Source organism: Caretta caretta, chromosome 19 (assembly GCF_965140235.1).
Source record: "Caretta caretta isolate rCarCar2 chromosome 19, rCarCar1.hap1, whole genome shotgun sequence".
Classification (NCBI taxonomy): Eukaryota; Metazoa; Chordata; order Testudines; family Cheloniidae; genus Caretta; species Caretta caretta.
The window spans coordinates 7,556,970-7,579,268 of record NC_134224.1 but is presented as its reverse complement, the minus strand read 5'-3'; the positions used below and the strand labels follow the sequence as shown (position 1 = coordinate 7,579,268).

Below are 22,299 nucleotides of genomic sequence, written 5' to 3'. Positions count from 1 at the left end.
CTATGTTCTTTGAAGGGCTGAGCAGCAATAGGATATTTTACTTGTTGCTGAGACAAAACAGGAGAAAAAAAAAACCCTTGGCTCCTTTCACCTCTGCATGGCATCATTACTCATGCTCCCAAGAGCACAAGGACTGAAAAACAGGCTAGAATACTGGCATCTCCTTGCACAATAATCGACAAAGGGAAAGCCACAAAGAATCAAGGAGGAAGGCTGGATTAAAAGCAACCCCTGGAGGAGGCCACAGTTTGATCAGTCAGGATTAGGGCTGTTGCTATGGCTACCTTATAGTGTTGCAGGCAGCAAGTCAAGCTGTTCCCTTCAGTTGCATGGTGGTAATCACTGCTGTCCAGAGATAATGCGGTATCGCAGACCCAGTTCTGCAGCTCTTCCAGTTTGCCCTCAAGCGTCTTATGCCGTGTTAAGACTTTAGCCTGAAAATGAAAAGTACTCTAATTAAAACCAGGCAACTAACGAAGGAATGAATGCAGAGATCTCTCAGTATAGGGTTGAAGCAGCAAAGGGAGGACAAAAGTCTGTTTGTGAGTTGTACCTTTTCAGTTTCTGCAGCACCACGCAGGTTTAGCAGCCAGGCCTCCAAGGCATCGCTCACTGAGCTAAAAGACTTCTGGAGGTTCTTGGCATCTTTCTCCAAGGCTTTCAGCAATTGTTCAGGGACTTCTTGGGGCTGGTTGGCCACAATCCACTTCACAGAGTCCAGCTCTTGATTCACTGGAGAGGACAGATCCTTCAGTTCCACATCCAGGACCTGAGGCAAGACAGTATCTTTAAGTCCAAGACACAATGATTTCATACGCTCACTGACAGCATTCACAGGGTACGCCTACACTGCAAAAAAAAAAAAAAAAGCCAATTCTTGGCACTGAGTCTCAGACCCTGGGTCAACTGACTCACGCAGCATAGCAGTGTAGTCATTGGGCTTAGGCTGAGTGAGGGGGAGGGTCTCAGAGCCCAGCCCTTGTCCTAGCCCGAATGTCTACACTATCTGAGTCAACTGACCCGGGCTTTGGGACTCTATACCACGGGTTTTTTCTTTGCGGTGTAGACATAGCCACAGTAAAACAAAGGCTGGAAGAAACTGGATTCAAACAATCTGTGTATCTGCTACAATGATTCATTACCATCCACCAATTCATCCCACTATTCTCATCTGGCCAGGTTACAGTAATTCATTCCAGACAGCAAACCTAACTGTGAATTAAATGAATTTATTGTCTAAACATGGACGAAGACCTGAGCCAGAAAGAAAGATATCTTTTAGATCCCAGACTAAAGTTCCTCATCGTGCTCACAAGAGACAGTTAGCAGCTGCTAAAGCCCAGTGAGCCCGTGCATAAACCGCCCTAAAAGAACTAACCCAGAGAGAAGAGCACTGGAACTGGACTAATTTTAGTACAGTGCCCCACCCTGACCTCAGCCTGATGCAGCAGGTCTTGCAGCGCTTCTAAATTCAGCTCCGCCGGTTGAACCTGTTTAATTTTCATCTCAATATCTCGGAGCATGGACAGATAAGACACCAGCTTCTCATCATGTTCCAGACAAAGCTGCTTGCTGAACACAGTCTGCGGAGTCAAAAGACAAAACATACTTCAGATTTTGAGAGAAAAGTAAATCAGAATGAGATTATTTTAAAGAACTCTTAGCATTCTCTCTCTCAGCAATTTTCCACATTAGGGACTGCTCCCTTGCTAATCTTATCTACAAGATTTACTACGGAGAAATAAAATGTACTCTTTTTCCAACAAACCTTAAAAATAGCAACAAATCTGCAGTGTTATCATCCAGCTGCCAAACAATGGGCTTATGTATCTGTCATTTATAAGTAATGTTCTCATAAAATATAACTGAGGTTCAAATGTTTCCCCCAATACATCACAGTTTCATTTGCCAAATCAACTCCAGCTACGATCTTCTGGGGCTGCAACTCCCAATAGGTGCTCTACATTCACTACCTTTATCCTTCTTGCTGTCAACTTTGTTCTAAATCATGCTCATTTATATCAAATATACATAAATACCCGGGAATTTAAAAAAAACAACACAACATTTACCTTGGCTGGTTTTGTAGATTCTCTTGAAGGTTCTTGCCATCTCTCCCTGTCTGCCATAGTTAAGCGTGGTTCTTGATCACCGTTGCTGTCGTCTCTGGTTATTTCCTGGGGTGTCTTTCCTTCTGATTTGAAGGCTGTAGAGGACCTTGCTTCATCCATGGTGAACTCTGTGGTTGTTTCTTTCAGAGTCTGTTTCTCTAGTTCAGGGATTACAGAAGATTCTAGATCACCTGTGGATTCCTCTCCGGTAATTAACTCTGGAATTTTTCTCTCTGCAATACACACTGTGGTGGATACCAGATCTCTGGTTTCCTCTTTGGTCATTGTTTGGGGTATCTTTTCCTCTGATTTATCTGTTACAGAAGTGTCCTTGCCATTTCTGATCTCTCCGATTGTCTCTTGGAGTGCATCTCTCTTTGGGGCAATGGTGAATTTCTGATCACCTTTGATATTCTCTTTCAGGCCCAAAGCGGTCGCTTCCTTTTCTCTTTCAGGAACCTGTTTCTTGCTAATCTCTGCTTGCTTTTGTTCAGCAATGCTGCTCAGCAACCCACCAGCTGTTTTCTTGGTGGTGGTTTCACACGCTGATTCCTGAATACTTGAGATCAATTCCTCCTTGATCTTCCTCATCAACGTTTCTTTGGAATCTGGGATAGGAAGGGACTGTTTTTCCTTGGAAGATTTCCCTAGTTTAGTGGTTTCTCCTGGGATACTGATCTGCTTTGGATTCTTTATCTCAGTTTTCTTCTTTCCCATGGGTTTTAGATCAGCCTCACTCAACATTTCTGGAGCACCAAGACTTCTGATCTCAAGAATTTTTGCCTCTGGTCTCTGTGGTGTAGTTTCAGCATGCTTCACTGGTATTTCATCTACAGGTTTGTCTTCAATATGCTTATCGCCAATTGCAAGCTTGAAGGGTTCCTTAGCGTTTATGTAGACTATTTCTTCCTCTCCTTGATCCACAGAAACTGATTCTTTTGATACTGCCTCTACTGCTTTTGACCCCTCCATTCTCTCATCTAAGTTTCTTTGATCTACTTCAGAAGCCATAGCTGTAGCTTCTGTCTTTCCCAGAACCCCATCTTTACTGAAAAAGGCTCTCTCTATTCCTTCTTTGTCCCCATCACTTTGATACATCATTTCACCAGCAAATGATTGCTCTCTCCCTGCCTCCAGTCTCTCTCTTTTCTCTTCTGTCTCCTCAGCTACTTCTTCCCTCTCCCTCAATTTCTCTTTCCAGGGTTCCTGTGATCTGTTTTTCCTAATCTCTCTTTTCTGGGTCTTAAATGCTGGAGATACAGGCATTGTGGCTAATACTAAGGGAGGTTCAGGGGACAATTCAGCCTCTCCTAAGAGTTGACCCACTACACCTTCCTCTGAAGTTTCAGGAGGAAGTGATTTCAGCACCTCTTTTTTCATTATACTCATTGTCTTATGTGATCGATCAGAATCAGCATCTCCAGCTGCACTGTAGCCCATTGCTTCGCATCTAGCTTTGTGTTCATCATCATCAGTCATCTCCGTAGCAGGACTATCCATGGCCACACTTTCCTCTTTGGGTGTTCCATTTTGCAGTAGCTGCTGGGAGTGGCATTTATATTCTCTCCACTCTTCAGGATCAGATTTGTCATTGAGTATCCAAATGCCTTCCTGAACAGCCACAGTTAATTTTTGGCTGATTAGTCCTCTTTCAACAGCTTCCTTTAAGCTCTCCCCAATATTAGTGTCAACAATCCCTCCAGCCATCATCTGGTTCGATGCAATGATTCTCACCATTTCTTCATCCACCACTTCCCGTTCCAAAGCAGACATCAGAGACAGTCTTTTGCCCGTAGCACCATCCACAATGCCACCAGTGTCTGCTTGAGCCTGCAGTACTCTTAAGGTGGGCAACAGGTCTATTTCCCCCAGCTTCACAGCCTGAGCACACGTCAGAGCGTTCCCTGTCACCTTGTCCTTGATTGCTCGGAAAGGAACAAGCTCCAGATACCTTTGTCCAGATTCAATGTCAATTTTACATTTCTTTATAAATTCTGAATAGGGAATGATCATACAGCTCTCAGGATCTACAATTCCATGTTTCATATCGGAAGACAACACTGCCTTTTCCATAACTGGCTCAGATAACAATCCCTCCTTTACAGCTTTAGACAAAGCCAGCCTCTGTCCAGAAACAGGGTCAATAACACTTCCACTCAAAGCCTGTACTTCTTGGATTTCAGCGTGAAAGTCCAAGTTAATTAGCCCTAATGACACTGCCTTGGGTAAGGATACAAGCTCCTTTCTTTCTGGATGAACATACTGGTGCAGACACACACTTTCAGACTTTATGAGTTCTTTGCACAAGTCTTGATCAATCAATCCATGTTTCATTGCGTTATTTACTGAAAGTCTCATTCCAGACATGTGGTGAATAATTCCTCCATCTGCTATCTGTTTGGTCAAGAGTTGAAGGGCTTTCCCTTTATTGAGAAGCCCTTTTTCAACCGACTGGACAATAGTTAACGGTTCTTTAGTTTTAGGATCCATAATTCCACATGTTTCAGCCTGTAATCCAATGAGTTTCTGTCTAGTTTCATCTTCAGCATCTTTTCCTTTAGAAGCTTTCTCTAACTTTATAAGTTCCTCTTGACTGGAGGGCTCGATCAAGCCAAGATTTAAAGCCAAAGTGACTGATATTTTTTTGCCTCGTTTCAAGTCAACAATTCCTCCAGTAACTACTTGTCCTTCTAAAATTCTCAATGCTGTTTCCTCATCCAGTAGGCCAACCTCAGCCGCACCCTTGACAGAGTAGACAATATTACTACATGGGTCGAGAACACCACTTATAGCTTTATCAGATGTGAGCACCTCATGCAGAAGTTTCTCATCCATCAGACCTTCACTAATGACTTCTTCGGTGGTTAACGATTCACATGTGTGAGAGTCGAAGAAGCCATTGAACATTTTCATTTTCTCCATCAGTTTAACAGCTGTGTGGCTGGACACTACACCACAAGCTACGGCTTCATTCAGAAGAAGATTCTTGCCCATCTGCTCATGGTATATACCCCCACCTTGGAGTTGCGCCACCAGATTTGTTAAAGTGCAGTCTTCTCCCACTTCCATAGAATGTTTGGGTAGCACAGAAGTTTCACGAATACTGAAATCAACTGATAAATCTTCCACATCCGTGTCTTCTACTTCCAATACTCTTGCGCTTTCAGTTTTTTCTGTTTCTCTTTCTTCCATTTGCTTCTCATCTCCAGTTTTAAGAGGCACGATTTCCTCTCTTTTCACTGATCTGTTCTTAGCTTTTTCCTTATTCAACAAATTCTTATCCGTAATAGCTTGTGTCTCTATTTCAGATTCCACCCTTCTCTGAGTTTTCTCTTGCATGATTTGTGGTTTCTCAGTATTCTCTGATTCATCCACAGATATGTAGGTTTCTTTTCTCACACCATCTCTTACCATTTCAGGTGCTCTATCTTTGACTTCATCTATTAAAAGTTTAGCACCACTGGAATCTATCCCCATCTCCACCAGCATTTCCTTTGCTTCTCTGGGCTTTATCTCAAAGCTGATTCTAATGGGGTCATTAGCAGATTCTGGCCTAGACAATTCTATTTGATTTCCACTCCTGGTTATAGTCAGCCTTTGTTCTCTTGCAGATTCAGCATCAATTTCACTCTGAATAGAAGTTTGCTTTGCAGAAATCTCTTCCTGTTCCTTCAGATTCAGAGTTTTTTCTTTATACTTTGAGGGAAAACTTCCAATTTGTATCACTGGATTTTTATCATCTAGAGACGTATTTTCTGACACTTCTTTCTCTTCTTTCAAAGCGGTAAATTGAAACTCAAGTTGCTTCAAAGCCAAATCATTACAGGGCTCCCTTTCAGTAGTTGCACTCTCCCAGTCTCCTACCTCCTCAAGGACTTCCAGACCTTTGTAACCATCCTTGTTAACGTCCAACAGGTGAGTACTTGATCCATTTTCTTGAGCGGGTATAACGGCTTTAGTGAGATCATTTAACTCCCCATCGACTAGGAGCAGCTTGTGGCCATTGTGGATGTTGATATAGCTGTGGGTCATCAAATGGAATATCAGCCTATCATCATCACTCCTTAGTAGAGGGTGACTTTGGTCTTCATGACTCCCTCCTGCAGAGCCCACGCTCAGTTTGCTTCTGGCTGCAGAGCCTGCCAGCTGCATACTGGGCATCACGTCAGGTATGACGGTAGATTTTAGCTTCTTGGCAACATCTCTCTCCAAGATGCCATGCTCTGCTGCTTTCTTCCAGGTCAAGACCTCTGTGGTTTCTGGTATGAAGAGAGCCTTGATGAGTTGCCTGTTACGAAGAATCTTATGAGCCAATTCAGTGGACAGGATGCCCTGCTCTAGGGCATCTGCAACTGGGAGGATCTCGCCTGACTCGGGCCACAACAGCCCCATAAAGGACCAAAGGGATTCCAGGATCACCAGCGCAATCCTCGAGGCTACTAAATCTCTCTTTACTGCTTCATCTATTGTCAGTCTCTCTCCCGTGACAGTATCTATAATGCCACCTGTCTGAAGTTGTCGGATCAAGAGTGCACATGCCATATCCTGGTCAATCAAATTATGTCTCACTGCCTCGTCCACAGTCAGTCTGTGCCCTGTTCTGGGGTCTACAATGCCCCCAGCAAAAAGCTGGGCTTCCAACAGCCGCACAGTGACCTGCCTATCTATTAGCCCCTCCTGGACAGCACGGAAGATGCTCACTTTCCTACCTGATTTCAGGCTCACCATCCCACCTGCCAGCTGCTTGATGGGCAGCAATCTCAGGCCAGTCTCTTGGTGAATGATACATCGCTGCATTAGCTCAGTCAAGCTGATTTTCTTGGCTGTGTTGGGGTCAATCAAATTCCTGCAAGATCTCAGGCGAGAGGCCAGTTTTGAGTGAAGCTGAGTAGTTATGAGGCCTTCTTGAACAGCCTTTTCCAAGCTGATCCGGCCTTGACCTGAAGGGTCTAGAAAACCCCCTGTAACAAGGTGAACTTCTAAAATCTTCAGTCCAACATCCTCACTGATCTTTCCCTCTTCTACTGCAGAAACTGTGGGCAGAAACCGTTTTCCTTCCAAGCGAATTTGACGTATCAGAAGAAGGGTATCCTGCAGCTCCTGCAGCAGCTGGAGAGTCCTGGGATCGATGATGTCTCTTGCCAGGCCTTCTGCCAAAGAGAGCTTCTCGTTGGTCTCAGGAACGACTAGGCCAGACGTGATAACCTGAGCCTCCAGCAGTACAAGGCCTGTGTCCTGGTCTATGAGACCTTTCTGCATGGCACCAAAGATAGGGAATATTTCCACTGTGCCCAAGTCTATCACTCCCGCAACTGTGTCACATCCCTAAAAATGGAGAGAGAAAATAAAAATCAAATCAGAACCACAGAGGCTGCTAAAAGCAAACCATCATTTCGAGTAACTACAGTGCATCAAGTCCAGGGATGCCTCAGATTCCAGGACAAGGAAAAACAAAACAAAAAGCCTAAAAGACTAGAGAGCAGATCCCAACGGGTATGACATGCAACGCCGAGTGCATCTGAGCGAGACGCTCATGTAAACAACTCTATATTTTCTAACTTGCATGTTGTTTTAGAGCTCATCTAGTCTCCTGTGCGGCAGCACTGAGACATTTCGACACCCATCATTACAATAACACAGCAAAGCGGCAAGCGGCAAAACCCCAGCTTTCGAACGTCCCTCGGAACGACCAACAGATAGAGAGAGACACATTCAGACAGACGTGCACTTTAGCCTTTCAACACTTCAATGCAAAAGGGGACGGACAATATGAACCCAGTTTTGTGCTCCCTATGAGGCAACAGGACAAAAGGAAAAGCACCTTCAGTGGTTCAGAAATCTCCCACTGGTGTAGTTGCCCCCATAGTGCCTGCCATGCAGATCTGCAGTGCCAGCCACCAACAGGAAAGAGGGAACCCCGTGGCAGATACCAGCTCACCAGCGACAGCAGACCAGCCATGCACCAAAGGGCAGGGGAGTCACCTCTGCCCATGCAAGCAGGCTGTAGTGCAGCATTCTCTGGCACTGCCATCACAACTTCCCTCCCTGGAGTATTTCAGAAATGACCAACTCTCCAGTAGCTCAGGCCAGGCCTCGGGGAAAACATAGCTCCAGACTACACTAGGTGCCAGGGTGGAAAGCACCATGATCAGGACTGAGGCTCCAAAAATAGCACCCGCCTCAAGTATTTCTGGAAGGTCTTTTTTCTTGGTGTTATGAGCACAAGCAGGGGAATGCTCAGGAGGGAGCAGGATTCTCAAAGATGACGAAATGGGAATGAGCATCCCCTATAGTATGTACACCAGAGCTCCTGCTTTCTACACTCCCGTTGCTCAGGTATGAGAGCCTGGGACACTGGGAGATACCCCAGAGGGAATCCCATGCAGAGGGGAAATACGGGAATCTGGATTTTGTGAATAATGCAATCAGTTCAGTTCATATCTTTAAGACGCTCAAATTTCTGTTTGCAGACGTGTCCCCTTATAGTCCCATGAGAATGTTCAATAGGACGTGGCAGCTTGGATATGGTACCCACAAACACACCACTTCCAGCGAGTTGGTCTGAATTTACCCTCACGCTCTTTTTTACAGGGTGGATGGGGGGGAACTATTAGAAGGCTCTTAAACTCTCTAAGAGCACTGTCAGAACCCAGCATGCACAGTCCATCCTCAACAAGCCACAGAAAGACAGAGGAAGAGAGAGAGGACATAAAAGGCTTTTACTTACCAGAGTTGCAGGGTGTGCCTTGAGCAGTTAAAGACAGAGCCTTATGGAGCAGCTCAGCCGTATCACACACACAGTGTAAAGCTTGGTGTTAGCGTCCAGCATGCGACCGTTTTGTTTTGCAAAAAAGAACCCCCCACGCAGGTCGTCCTCGTTCTGCTTTGTGTGGGGTGTGTGTTTAAGGTTCCGGAGGGTTAGTTAAACTTGTAAGCAAGGATGTCAGTTAATCGTAACAATACTTGACATGAAACACAAACTGTACAGGGACACATCATGCTCAATGTAGCGCGGGCTGCAGTTTTGCTTTGGTTTCCTCTTTTTAATTTGATACCCTTTCGCTGAGTCTCGGCTCTTTCCAGCGAGCAAATGTTAAAACTTCTCCATGGGGCTCCCTTCTACAATGAAGCAACCATACCATGAAGCAATGATAGCCCTAAAGATACTCCCTCATACGGGCCAAGTATCCATAAGAGAAGCCCTAAAGTGCCTCTTATAAATAGTTCTAATCCTGTCCCACTTTTGGGCTTCACAGAGAGTGCCAATGACAGCTCTCCGTGCTAATCTTGGTTAGCCGGGAGGCCACAAATCTGGGGGCCTGTCATAATTAGGAAGCAAAGTACACCCCTTTCAGCAAAACAGAAATGTAAAAGGAAACTGACACCCCCCAAATGTTTTCATGCTGTATAAATAAAACACAGCCAACTGTAGGGAAGACTTTTGTATGAAAGCATTTTTCTTTCTGCGGGAGGAGCGGGGAGAGGAAAGAATCTGCATCCCACTCGCTTTGGACCTGCAGGGCCATTTTTAGCTTCTTTTCTGGCAGCAGTGAGGTAGGTGGGATTAATGACATGACAATTTAACTGGGGAGAGTGCTACCTCTAAGCTCGGAGTCATTGCTGAAATGGCAGCATGACTTTTCTGCTGCTAGCAAAGTAAAAAAAAAAAAAAAAAAATCATCACTGGACCGAGACATCTGAACCAGGATAGAAATATGTCTCTTTAGATAGAAATATGTGTGCTTCATTTTTATGCATACAGCACTGAAAGTGTGGGAGTTTAGATTTCCCATAAATAAACTCAATGGCCTTGCCATCCTTTTCACTTGATCTGCTGGACTGGGACTTCACTATCTCCCATTTCAGTTTTGGCTATCACAAAATCATGTCCAACTTGGCCAGTGCTTCAAAATACAGGGAGCTAGCAAGCAAACACACAGAGATATCCATTGGACACATATATATACATTTACATACACATACAGGTATATCCATGAATGACTGAAGACAGCTAACACCAATAACAGAGGTGATAGGAAGGAACTTCAAACCCTTCCCACCTAGCGCATGAGTGTAACATGAAACGGAGATTGACAGGAACATTATCGGATGCAAATGGGAGATGGACAGGGGTCCAGCTACTCAGTCAGTGAAGGTTTCTCAGATTAGCTGAGGGTCTATCAAGGGGATGATGCAGGGCTGCATTCCACACCGAGAGGATCTCAATTTCCTACTATTCAAGGCAAGTCTACTTCTTAGTAGTGCATTCCACAATTTATGCCTGGAGGTGTGAAAAAGATTGCCCATACACCAGTCTCTATGCAGCCGATCTTCTGGCAAGAGACGTAATCAAAATGTCCTTGCAGGAAGTGCTTAATTTGTGCCAGGGCTGAGACCCGGCACCTCTGAGCTTGCTGCATCAGCTATGAATGTAAAAAAAATGCTGGAGCCTCAGCACCTAATTGCTTGAGCCCTGGCACCTCTCACTGCAAATTAAGCACCGCTTGCAGGTCTCACCCAGGTCCTACATGACTGTACGCTCTCTATTTTAAAAGAGCTGAAAGGATACCCCCATGGCCACTCTGTCTCCTTAATAGATCAGATGTCCACCTCCCTTCTTTCCCATTACAAGATTAAGTCAACTCTGTAGCCTGGGGATCAGCCCTGATTAACAACACTGCAGAGGAGACCCATCCCCTAACAACCTGGAACAGAATACGAAAACCTCTTCTACTCAGCCTCCAATGACCAACTCAGCCCGGACCCCCGAGTGCAATGTATGGGACAAAATGGAAGAGTGGCTGATCATGTGAGATTAAGGACAAAGCAAACAGGCTGTGAATGGCCGGTGGTCATGAGACACGCAACCAAGCAAAGCCTCTTTCATGCCCTGAGGAAAGGTAACTCAGATCTATGCGATAGACGGGATGGGAAAAGGTACCTTGTGCTCCGTCTCCTGGGCCAGATGGCTCTGAAGCTGTTGGAACTGTTCCGCAGAGTCGCTGCAGAGCTGATGATAAGTGTCCTTTAGGGCACTGAGTTGGGTGGAAATTTGTTCGTTCTCCTGGTCAGAAAGCCTGCAAGATGGGACAGGAAATCTCTTCATGGAGTCCAAGAAAGTGACATGCAGCTCCATGTATTTCAGATTTTCTCCTCCGAATACAAAATGGCAAGCACATAATGGAATCCCCTTCTCACACTGCTCATGCCTCAGCTGAAGGGTTAAGTGCATTGCTATGCCAGTCACACTCGGCTGAGCACAGGGACCGAATCAGGAATGAAACTAAGCAAAATAGCTGAGGTTGTGAATTACCAGGATGGGGTGAAACCCTCGCAAGAGAATTCAATGGTTTTGCATTCCATTTCAAATGCACAACAATGGTTCCATTGGGGGGGGGGGGGAGTGACAGTATGTCGTTTTCCTATACAAAAAATGGGCCTATTTTCATTCACATGGTCCAATTTTCAAGCTAAAATCCACTAAATTCTCAAAGCTCCTCAATTCTGTTCCCACTGAGATGCCTTTGTATATTTAAACACACAAGATTTGAATTTTTATGCTTCAGAGCAAAATGGGTCATTTTAGCCAAAAGCAAAGTTTCTGGGTTGTAAAATGGCCTGGAACAAAATTGGGAATCTCTATTGGGGCGAATTTTTTGATAAAGCTTGCCATTTTCACATACACCTGGTCACCATTCACAACCGTCACCTGGATTCGAAGAATACCTGCCCACCCATGGAATCTCATCAGTGTGTTCGAGTAATCTGGCCATTAGAATAACTTGAGGTTAATTTCCTTTGTATTTACCATCACCTTTTCTTCTGACAAAGAGGTGTACTACCCTTCCCCACTCTCCTTTCTCTTATTCACCACTATTTGTATTGTACTCACTTGTGGCTATGTTTTGCCAGGAAGATCTGTGCAGTTTTGATGGCCTCTGAGACCTGCTCTTTCCTTGCAGCCAGCTCCTCATTTAGAGCCTGTTGAGAACAAGAGGAAAGCTAAATTCCAGGTTGGAAAGAAGGGAAGCAATTCCCCTGAGGTTACAGCACATGCTCAGTGTTACACAGGAAGCATTAAGGTTGCTTTCCTTCAGTGGTTTTGGAAAGCTCAGTTGGAAATAGCAGGATAATGTAGTTTTAGTATGTATAACAGCAGTATGAAAATGACTAAGTACAGGTACCATGCACATATCAGAGAGAGGGAGGGACACAGGTCTCCTGATTTACCTGCTGCTCCGAGATGGATTTCTCAATGTCTCCCAGCTCTTTGCTCTTGAGTGGACCAGTCCTGACTTGCGTGCTCTGTTTCAAACCAGAGACCCAGCCCAGGAGTTCTTTCACCTTGTCCACATGCTCCTGCTTCTCCTCCTCTACTGCTTTCTATACATGGGGGAGACAGGAAAATATCCTGCATTAATGTACAGAGGGGCCCAGAATTACTGCAGCCAGAGCCCAGCACCAATCAGGCATATAGCCATTTGGTGGAAGGAACTGAAATATGCTCTAACCAGGAAACGGGAAGGGGGTCTGAAGCAGAGGAAGAATCACTGGCAGAAAATGACCACTGGGCCTGGGAGTTCTGAATGTATTAATTATGACTTTAGAATCACAGAATCGTAGGGCTGGAAGGAACCTCAGGAGGTCTCTAGTCCGGTCCCCCACACTCACGGCAGGACTGAGTATTATCTAGATACTACCTGACAGGTGTTTGTCTAACCTGATGGCAATTCTACAACCTCCCTAGGCAATTTATTCCAGTGCTTAACCACCCTGACAGTTTTTCCTAATGTCCAACCTAAACCTCCCTTCCTGCAATTGAAGCCCATTGCTTCTTGTCCGATCCTCAGAGGTTAAGAAGAACAATTTTTCTCCCTCCTCCATGTAACAACATTTTATGTACTTGAAAACTGCTCTCATGTCCCCCCTCGGTCTTCTCTCCTCCATACTCAACAAACCCAATTTTTTCAATCTTCCCTCATAGGTCACGTTTTCTAGACCTTTAATCATTTTTGTTGCTCTACTCTGGACTTTCTCCAATTTGTCCACATCCTTCCTGAAATGTGGCACCCAGAACTGGACACCATACTCCAGCTGAGCCCTAATCAGCACAGAGTAGAGCGGAAGAATTATTTCTCCTGTCTTGCTTACAACACTCTTGCTCATACATCCCAGAATAATGTTTGCTTTTTTTTTTTTTGCATCAGAATTACACTTTCACTCATCTTTAGCTTATGATCCACTATCACCTGCAGATCCCTTTCCGCAGTACTCCTTCCTAGGCAGTCATTTCCCATTTTGTACTCCACTGATTGTTCCTTCCTACGTGGAGCACTTTGCATTTGTCCTTATTGAATTTCATCCTATTTTCTTCAGACCATTTCTCCAATTTGTCCAGATCATTTTGAATGTTGATCCGATCCTCCAAAGCACCTGCAACCCCTCCCAGCGTGGTAACGGCTGCAAACTTTATCAGTGTACTCTCTATGCCATGATCTAAATCATTGATGAAGATATTGAACAGAACCGGACTCAGAACTGATCCCTGTGGGACTCCACTCGTTTTGTCCTTCCATCTTGACTGTGAATCACTGATAATTACTCTCTGGGAACGGTTTTCCAATCAGTTCTGCACCCACTGTATAGTAGCTCCATCTAGGTTGTATTTTCCTACTTTGTTTATGAGAAGGTCATGTGAGACAGTATCAAAAGACTTACTAAAGTCAAGATCTACCATATCTACCGCTTCCTCCCCGTCCACAAGGCTCGTTACCATGTCAAAGAAAGCTATCAGGTTGATTTGCCACGATTTGTTCTTGACAAATCCATGCTGACTGTTACTTATCACCTTATTGTCTTCTAGATGTTTGCAAATTGATTGCTTAATTATTTGTTTCATTATCTTTCCGGGTACTGAAATGAAGCAGACTGGTCTGTAATCCCCTGGCTATCAAACATCCTTACTTCCTCTTCTTCCAGCCGCCGGAGAGCATCACTGATGTACTTCACGTGCTGCGTGGTTAACGTTACCAACGCTGTATAGCGAGTCCGTAAATCCATGAACTAAAAACAACAAACAAAAAAACAAACCACCATGCGTCAGTCGGAACTCTGGCTTATACAACCACAGGACTTTACAGGGTGAGAAATGGATACAGAACCTCTCATTTGGAAAGATCCCCAAGCACTTCACAGACTAGATACGTTACAGCACCACTGAAATGCAGCAACTCTGAGACGGAGGGTGGCAGCCACCTGACGCACTGCATGCTGCACAACAGCGAGGGGGGAGGGGAAGTTTTGGTCGAGGACACTGGGGAAAACCTTCTACTCTTATAAAAAGACCATGGGATCTTTAATATCCACACGGAGCAGACAGGACCTTGGTTTTTAAAGGTCTCATCCAAAAGATCCACACACAGTATACTGCATGGTACTCTGTTTATTTACCTTGGAAGGATGAAGGGCTGAGTCGACCCTGTTGGGATTTGAACCTGTGGTTCCAAGGAGTCTAGGTATTTCATACCTGAAGCTTAGAGCACTAAGCCATCCTCTCTGGCTAATAAAAAAAACAGTGAGGGTGGAAATTTTTATATAAGAGTTCAGCAGAAAGGAGCTATTTTCACAGACAGGCCGCTCGTCTGTCTTCTAGGAGCAGAGGAACCTCTCCCCACTCCTCTCCCATGCAAGGCCAGGCAGGCAGGCAGGCAGGCTGCTTACCTCTTGAGTGATCGCATCCGAGGAGGAAAGCATGCGTCTGCGTTTCATGGGAGATTTCTGCTGTGATTCCACAAACGCCCTGTATGTCATGAGCTGCAGCTCATAGTCCTGGAAATAAAAGAAAGCGGGGTGTGTGGGGGGGAGGATTTTGAATTGTTACCTATTTATTCTAAGATTGGCATTTTCAATTCTCTCCACACACAGAGCCAGAACACCAAAGCCAACAATAGAGGAGTTTTGCCTCTCTCCTGGCTTAGGAGAACGGAATATGCAGGCAATGATTGTGCAGTTGACACCAAGCTCTCTGTTCGCCTCGGATTTAAGAAACATGTCATTACCTTGACAGCAGCAGAGTATTGCTGTGAGAATTTCTGACACTGGTCCAGCTTGGCTTGATTTCTGTCGATTACCACAACCAAAGCCTTTGACAAAAAAAGACAAAAAAAGAAAAAAAGATTTTCTCCCCTGCCTTTTAAATGAAATTTTCCGCTTATTTCCTCTTTGACTCCTGACCATGTCACTTTCATATTGAACTTGTTCTCTAGAGTCCTCCAGCAACAGAACATTCCTGCCCTTCCATCTGCCTATACATTAAAAAGACACTATGCAAGGTTTGTGATCCTCTAAGTCTGACCTCCTGTATAACAGACCATAGAACTTCCCCAAAACAATTCCCCAAGCATGTCTTTTAGTAAAACAACTAGTCTTAATCTAACACTTGTCAGTGATGGAAAATCCACCTTGACCCTTGGTCAATTGTTTCAATAGTTAATTATATTCACTGCTAAAAATTTATATCTTATTTCCAGTTTGAATTTGTCTAATTTCAACTTCCATTTATTGAATCATGTGAGATCTTCCTCTGGTAGATCAAAGAGCCCATCATTAAATATTTGTTTCCCATGAAGATAGCTATAGACTGTCATCAAGTCACCTCTTAACCTTCTCTTGGTTAAGCTAAATAGATGGAGCTCTTTGAGTCTATTACTTTAAGGCATGCTTGTTACTCCTTTAATCATTCTTGTGGCTCTTTTCTGAACCTTCTCCAATTTATCAACATCCTTCCTGAATTGCGGGTACCAAAACTGGATATAGTATTCCAGAAGCAGTCGCACCAGTGCCAAATACAGTTGTTAAAAAAACGCTCTTCTCCTACTCAAGATTCCCCTGTGTATGCATCCCAGGATCGCATTATCTTTTGGCCACAGCACCACATTGGGAGCTCACGTTCAGCTGATTGTCCACCATGATCCCCAAATCCTTTTCAGAGTCACTGCTTCCTAGGATAGAGTCCCCTATTCTGTGAGTATGGCCCACACTCTTTGCTCCTAGATGTACACATTTACATTTAACAGTCTTAAAACACGTACTGTTTGCTTTCACCACGTGATCCAGATCATTCTGAATCAATGACCTGTCCTCTTCTTTATTCACCTCTCCCCCACAAGTCTGTGCCCTTTGCACACTTCATCAGTGATGAATCTCTATAATCTGCATAAGCCCTCCTGACACTTAAAGATTCTTTGCTATGATGAAGTGGCTTATATTTCTTGTTAAACAGCCATTTTAATTTCAGCTCTTTCAGTACAGAGAGGAAGACATCAGTGTTTGTCGAACAAGAAACACCCAATCAATAGGGGGAAAACATTGTCCTTTCTTTAAAGCCCATTCAGAGTATTTATTTTCTGCTCACGGAAGGAGCTGAACTAAGACCAGTGAAGTCACACAACTTATTTACAGAACAGGTACAGGGGCACGCTTCTCCCACAACGTCCCACCATGCCTCAGCACTTCCAGGAGTGGAGAAGGTAGCTCAGCCTCTGTGGCCATTTTACGGAGATGAGAAGGGAGTATTATCTAGATCTCTCTCTTCCTTAAGTACTGTAGCATGAGCGCTTCACCATCTTTAATGCATTTATTCTCACCACACCCCTGTGAGGCAGGGCAGTGCTACTATCCCCATTGTGGGGATGCGGAACTGAGGCACAGAGAAGCTAAGGCCCAGATTTAAACCCCTAACTCCACTGAAATCAATGGAAGTTACGCACCTAAACACCTTCAAAAATCTGTCCCTGAGTGACTTGCCCAAGGTCACCCAGGCAATCTGTGGTGGAGCAGAGGCTTGTACCCAGGTCTCCCATGCCCCAAGCTAGCACCCTAACCACTAGCCCTTTGTTCCTCGGTGCCTCTGATGGAACCACTAGGCGCTACCAGGAGACCACAGGTGAATGAACTGCTGACAGTGGTAACATTCAGTTATTACCCTTCTGGGGGGCCAGCTGCTCTGGTAAGCTATAGATGAATGCACACACATTATTGCATATCCCGTGAGTCATTCAGCCCTTAAGAGAACAAAGATTTGAAGCTGACAAGACAAAAGATTTATTTAAAAAAACAATACTTGTCCAACTCCTTTCAGCAACCCTATTCCAGTTAGAAAAGCACCATTTTCTCTCTCACCGTCTGCTGGCTCAGCTGCTCAGAGAGCACTTTGCTGTCCTCTGCTTGCCCAGGTTTCATCAATTCCTGCTGGGCAGTGGTCTCCTCAATCCACTGGATCAGCTCTCCGTGACACTCCCTGTAATCCCCCAGCACCTCCTGGATACTCTCCAGATCTGAACAGCTGAAAGGACCAATGCAAAAAGGAAACCATCACCAAACTCAAATCATTGCATCAAAACAATGGCTCCAGGTCCAGCCACATGCAGAGAAACCGCTAAAGCCGATGCTTCCCCGGGGATATTTATAGAAGCCACAGGTACAGCTCTGCAGGACAGGGAGCATGAGGGGTGTTTCCAGCCAAGCTATGGTTTGTTAAGGGTGACAATGTCTCCAACCAGTAAAGATCCAGATCAGAACTGAAAGGGGTTCCACAGAATCAGCCTGGCAAAGGTTAGCAGCTGCTAAGGGAGCTGTAGGATAGGCCGGGGATGTTAAAGCAGGGAAAGAGAGTCAAGAACTCAAAAGATGGAGTTGCAGAAGCAGAAGAGAGAAAGAGAACAAAGTCCTGCCATTCCCTCAGATGGGAATAGTTCCTATATTTAGTGGTGGCATTTGCCACCCTGGCTGCGAGCAGAAGTTACAGCTGGAAAAAGGCCATTGCTATTTCCAAGTCTGGCACAAGCTTCCATCAGAGGCACAGCCAGCAAAGCAGCAAGCACAAGAAGGGAGTGACTCACCGGGTTTCAATCTGAGAGCAAACTCTCTGCCAGCGATCCCACAGCTGGGCTCCCTTCTCCTGGTACCGCTCTAGGTCCATGCTGCGCTCTTGCTTCAGACGATACAGCTGCTCTCCCGTGATTTTAGCCTTTGCCACATCCTCTTCCAACGTCGAGAACACAGCGCTCTTGTTCTTCGCATCACTGAGCCATTGCTTTAACAAACAACAAGACAGCTAAATCCATATTACCACGACCAGAAAGTTTAGCTGCATTTGCTGTTGCGAATGTACAACATGGAATTCTCCAATCAAACGTAAGCAGCTAAATGTACAGAACAGTTAAGACAGGAGAAAGAAATATCTAGCTCTGCCTTGCGTTGCCCTGTGGAGTTTAGGAACAATGATCAGCTCCATCATCTCCACCATCTGGCTGGATCTGGGACCAGGAGGTGCAAAACGCAGGGATCTGTAGCCCAGCCCAGAGCAAGTCGTAACGGTGCGTTTGGCATCGCAGTTACGCACGCTGCGGCTGCCAAGTGCAGTTAGCACCAGCCGTGCAAAAGAGCCAAGGCAGCTGTTCTACCTACAGTTCACAAAGCAGTAAGGATTTTGTCGACTCAATTAAAGCCTCCAATCACTCACCAACGAGCAGGTGGGGTGGACCACAATGCAAATTCAGTAAGGAAAGGGGAGAGTGCCAGAGCTCAAGACTGGAGTGATGCTAGTTTCTACTGGATGCTATTGGAAGCATAATGTTACCAACCTGTAATGTAGCTCTGTGAGACTGAATAGCTGTTAGATCAGCAGGGACTGCCTCCTCTTGGCTCAGTTTAACTTCATATCCTTTGACCAGGGACTCTGCTCCTTGGGTACTACGAACAATAACATCCACCGTCTTTAACCTATCGTGTAAAGACAAGAAAGAAACGTGACTTCTCGAACTGAGGATATTCTGTATTGTAAAGTCATTTGGATCATAAGCTGCAGAGAGGAACAGAACAGCTCGCTCTGGATCATACCCAACATTCACATTTGAATAGCAGGAAGAGAGATCCATAATGGAATCTAGATTCTCAGGGGAGAAGCCAGTGAACACAAGCCCCTGTATATGCCCCTGAAATTCTAAAACACCTTCAAGTAAAACGGAAGGGATCAAACAGAACAGAACACAGAAGCAGCATAATCTAGTGGTCTGAGTTCTAGGATGAGAGATTGGAATACCAGCATTTAACCCCAGTTCTAACAGCAACTCCAAGTCACTTCATCTCAGCGTTCCCATCCCCAAAGTGGGAATAATTAGTTACTTTTGTACAACACTCTGAAAGGGAAAAGTGCTATATAAATGCTACGTGTACTTACTGCTTACCTCCCTCATGGGCTATCATGAGGATTAGTGCTTGGGAAGTACAAGCATAGCAGGGATACTATTGGCAAGCAAACTACAGATACCAGCTCTAAGGATCACCCTTAAAATAAAGCCCAGTGCGAAGCAACCTCAATGTTCCCAGTACATATTGTCTGGCCTTCAATTAATAAGTTGCCAGAGAACCTGTTTTTGTTGGTGTTTTGGGAGGTGCCTTATTACAGTTTTCACGGTGTATCTCAGAACAAGAAATGCATGCTTGGCTGTGTCATGTTAGAGTCCTACAGCAGTGAGTCAGTGAGAACTCCTCCATCCTTCCCTGTTCTTTGCTGGCCAATATTGTTTCATTGGTTCCTTGCACTCCCTCATCTGCCTGTCTGTATCCGTCAGTTGTCTCTTGTCTTATACCCAGCCTGTAAGCTCTTTGGGGCTGGAACCATATTTCTGTTTTGTTTCCATAGAGCCTAGCACAATGAGGTCTGGTCCATGCCTATGGCTACTAGGTGCTAAATAATAACTTCTTAGGCAGGGTCACCCTTGTCAACTACCTGCTTTTTTCAGCTCTTGATTGTGCTGATGAGAAGTTCGGATGTAATAGCACTGAACATAGCAAGCTGTAATAGCAAGAGGTGTTCTGTACATTTTTCCCACCCAGCTCAACCCTGACCTACAATGGCCCTGGGTATTCCAGCCCTGCACCAACTTCCACCCCCATGTACTATACCCCCAGCCACATAACACCTGATCACAGATTGTTCATCATGGTGAATTTTGCCAGACTGATAGCTCAACTTGAACCATTTCCCAGTTGAATGCTGTATCTGAAACCCAGCTGTCTGGAGCACTGAGTCACCTCAACACTAACACTTAAATATTCTGGAGCACCACTGCCTGGCACCCCTTGCAGCTCTTGAATTTGCAGCATCTCCTAGACATTCCTAAGCCCCATTCAGAAGCATGAGAGCAATTCCCACCCTCACCCAGTTTCAGAGAAGGGAGCCATGCAAATTCTGCCCATATAGAATTCTCTCAACTCCAGAAAATAGGCATGTTCTGACTCACTTATCCAGGTAGATGGAAGAAAGTCCATACACGTGATCCATCTTCTCTACCAGTAGATTGAGCTCAGAACGCAAGTGTGGGGCACTGGACCCAGTTGGAGACTTGTGTAGGAAGCTGTCACATTTCTCAGAAACGTGCTGCAAGTCGGACTTCAAGTGCCGTAAATCCTCCTGCATACGCTGTGTGGAAACAGAGAATTAACATCAGAATAAAGTGCAGACACTCAGGAAGACGGAAGCAAAAGTGAACAGGATAAGATGCAGGAGCGCCTGGTATCAGACATTTCCAGCTTAAAATTCTATTTAGCAGAATCATTTCAAGTCTAAATGGGCTTGTAAATTCTGCAGAATTCACCATTTTCTTCATTCCTTTCCATTATCAGATCAGGATGCTCTGGTCTCAGTGGGTGCAAAGGCCACCTGCAGTCAGTGCTTTGGAAACTGTTGCTTTTTATAACTTTTTAAAGAAGGAAGACTTTATGCAATGGATGTTTGCCCAGCCAGCCTATGAAAAAGGACATAAAAAGGAGAGAGATCTTTGCAGATTTCTTCCGGGGGTTTATATTTCTCCTCAAGAGGCCGCCCAGTGGACTGAGGGATAGGCCCAGGTTATATGACCATAGACATTTTCCCCTTGGGGATCTGAAGCGAGGAGACATCATGGGGTGGGTGAAGGTGTAAAATGCAAAAGGGCGGCGAGGCAAGAGAACAAAGATACCTTCATTGTCTTTCTGACCTAAGAGTAAAACATTCCATCTACAAGATTGCTATGTGAAGCAGGTGAAGATGAGAGGGGAGTTCCCCATATGAAATTTATGCCAGGGTATCAATGACCTGTGAAGCAGTTCTCTTAAGACCAACAGTGGGTTCCCTCAAACACTACCTTCCTTCAGGAAGTACTGACCTCCTGCTCTGCAATGTGGAAGGTGTTTTCCTGGATAGCATCACCGTCTGTTCTGGTGCTGCTTGGAGCCTGGATTCGCCTCACTAGTCTCTGTTCACACTCCTCCAGGCGCAGACGGATGTTCTTTAGCTCAGAGAGATATGCCCTGGCAATGGTCTCATCTTTGTCCTCTGTTAAGTGACAAACATACCAAAAAAAAAAAACCACCTAGGATTAGTCTCTATTAGGAACCGTAGACCCAAGTGGCTGCATTCTTCTGCCCAGAGAGAAGCAAACACAGAGGTCTCTACTCAGATGGAAACCAATTTTGCCAAAGGCCTGTCAAGAGATGTGAGGACCTAATGTTTAACCACTGGCAGCAAAGCAAGGACCCCACTACCCAGATCTAATTGGCACCATTTGCCAGTGCTATTTCTCCCCAACAAAAGCCGCACATTCGAATGAACAGCAGAGAAGAGAACAGCCATTTGCAAAGCTAACACTCACAAGCTAGTCTAAAAATTAAGAGCACCTGTAAATCCCTTGTCTCTATCAGCCCCCACAGCTCCATGTCAGTCTATTAACCCTTCCAGCTCACCATTCTCCATGGACTCCAGCAGATGTTGGAAGTGCTCCTTGCAGGACTTAACTTCTTCCTCCAAGCATAGCCGATCAGCCCCAGAAAAGAGCTCTGAGTCCTGGCTGTCATGCAAGAAGTCCTCATAGTGTGCCTGGAGGCTCTTCATGGCTTGCTGGCACTCTCCTTGGGCCAGAGATCTCAGCTGTGGAAAACCAAAGACTAACTAGAAGGAACCAGGCTCCAAACTGCCCTGACCAAGCTCCCAGTTACTGAAAATTACCCGGATGCTTCCCCCATTTCTCACACACAGCAGTAAACATTAATTCACACGCTCCTTTCCTAGCAAGCATCTTTTCAAGGGTGACAATCACTGCCAGGCCACCCCTGGAGCCAGATACTAGTGAGTCTCCCCTTCTCGGAC

The 22,299-nt window shown here is 45.1% G+C and overlaps 1 protein-coding gene across 28 annotated transcripts in view; it reads right to left on the bottom strand.

Annotated features, from left to right (window-relative positions):
* Positions 1-22,299, bottom strand: part of MACF1 (microtubule actin crosslinking factor 1) — a 252,185-nt gene that overhangs the window by 99,218 nt on the left and 130,668 nt on the right. For 23 of the 28 annotated variants that reach the window (XM_048825763.2, XM_048825769.2, XM_048825770.2 and 20 more), the window contains 16 exons: positions 21,897-22,080; positions 21,320-21,489; positions 20,417-20,595; positions 18,755-18,893; positions 18,011-18,204; positions 17,292-17,454; positions 15,170-15,253; positions 14,832-14,939; positions 14,076-14,174; positions 12,342-12,494; positions 12,004-12,092; positions 11,053-11,188; positions 2,073-7,436; positions 1,434-1,583; positions 554-769; positions 285-434 (listed from right to left, as the gene is read on the bottom strand). In XM_048825763.2, the coding sequence (XP_048681720.2) occupies positions 285-434; positions 554-769; positions 1,434-1,583; positions 2,073-7,436; positions 11,053-11,188; positions 12,004-12,092; positions 12,342-12,494; positions 14,076-14,174; positions 14,832-14,939; positions 15,170-15,253; positions 17,292-17,454; positions 18,011-18,204; positions 18,755-18,893; positions 20,417-20,595; positions 21,320-21,489; positions 21,897-22,080 (7,578 nt within the window). The remainder of the gene's footprint in view (positions 1-284; positions 435-553; positions 770-1,433; positions 1,584-2,072; positions 7,437-11,052; positions 11,189-12,003; positions 12,093-12,341; positions 12,495-14,075; positions 14,175-14,831; positions 14,940-15,169; positions 15,254-17,291; positions 17,455-18,010; positions 18,205-18,754; positions 18,894-20,416; positions 20,596-21,319; positions 21,490-21,896; positions 22,081-22,299) is intronic. The other 5 variants (XM_048825766.2, XM_048825768.2, XM_048825767.2 and 2 more) reach the window with 1 other exon arrangement.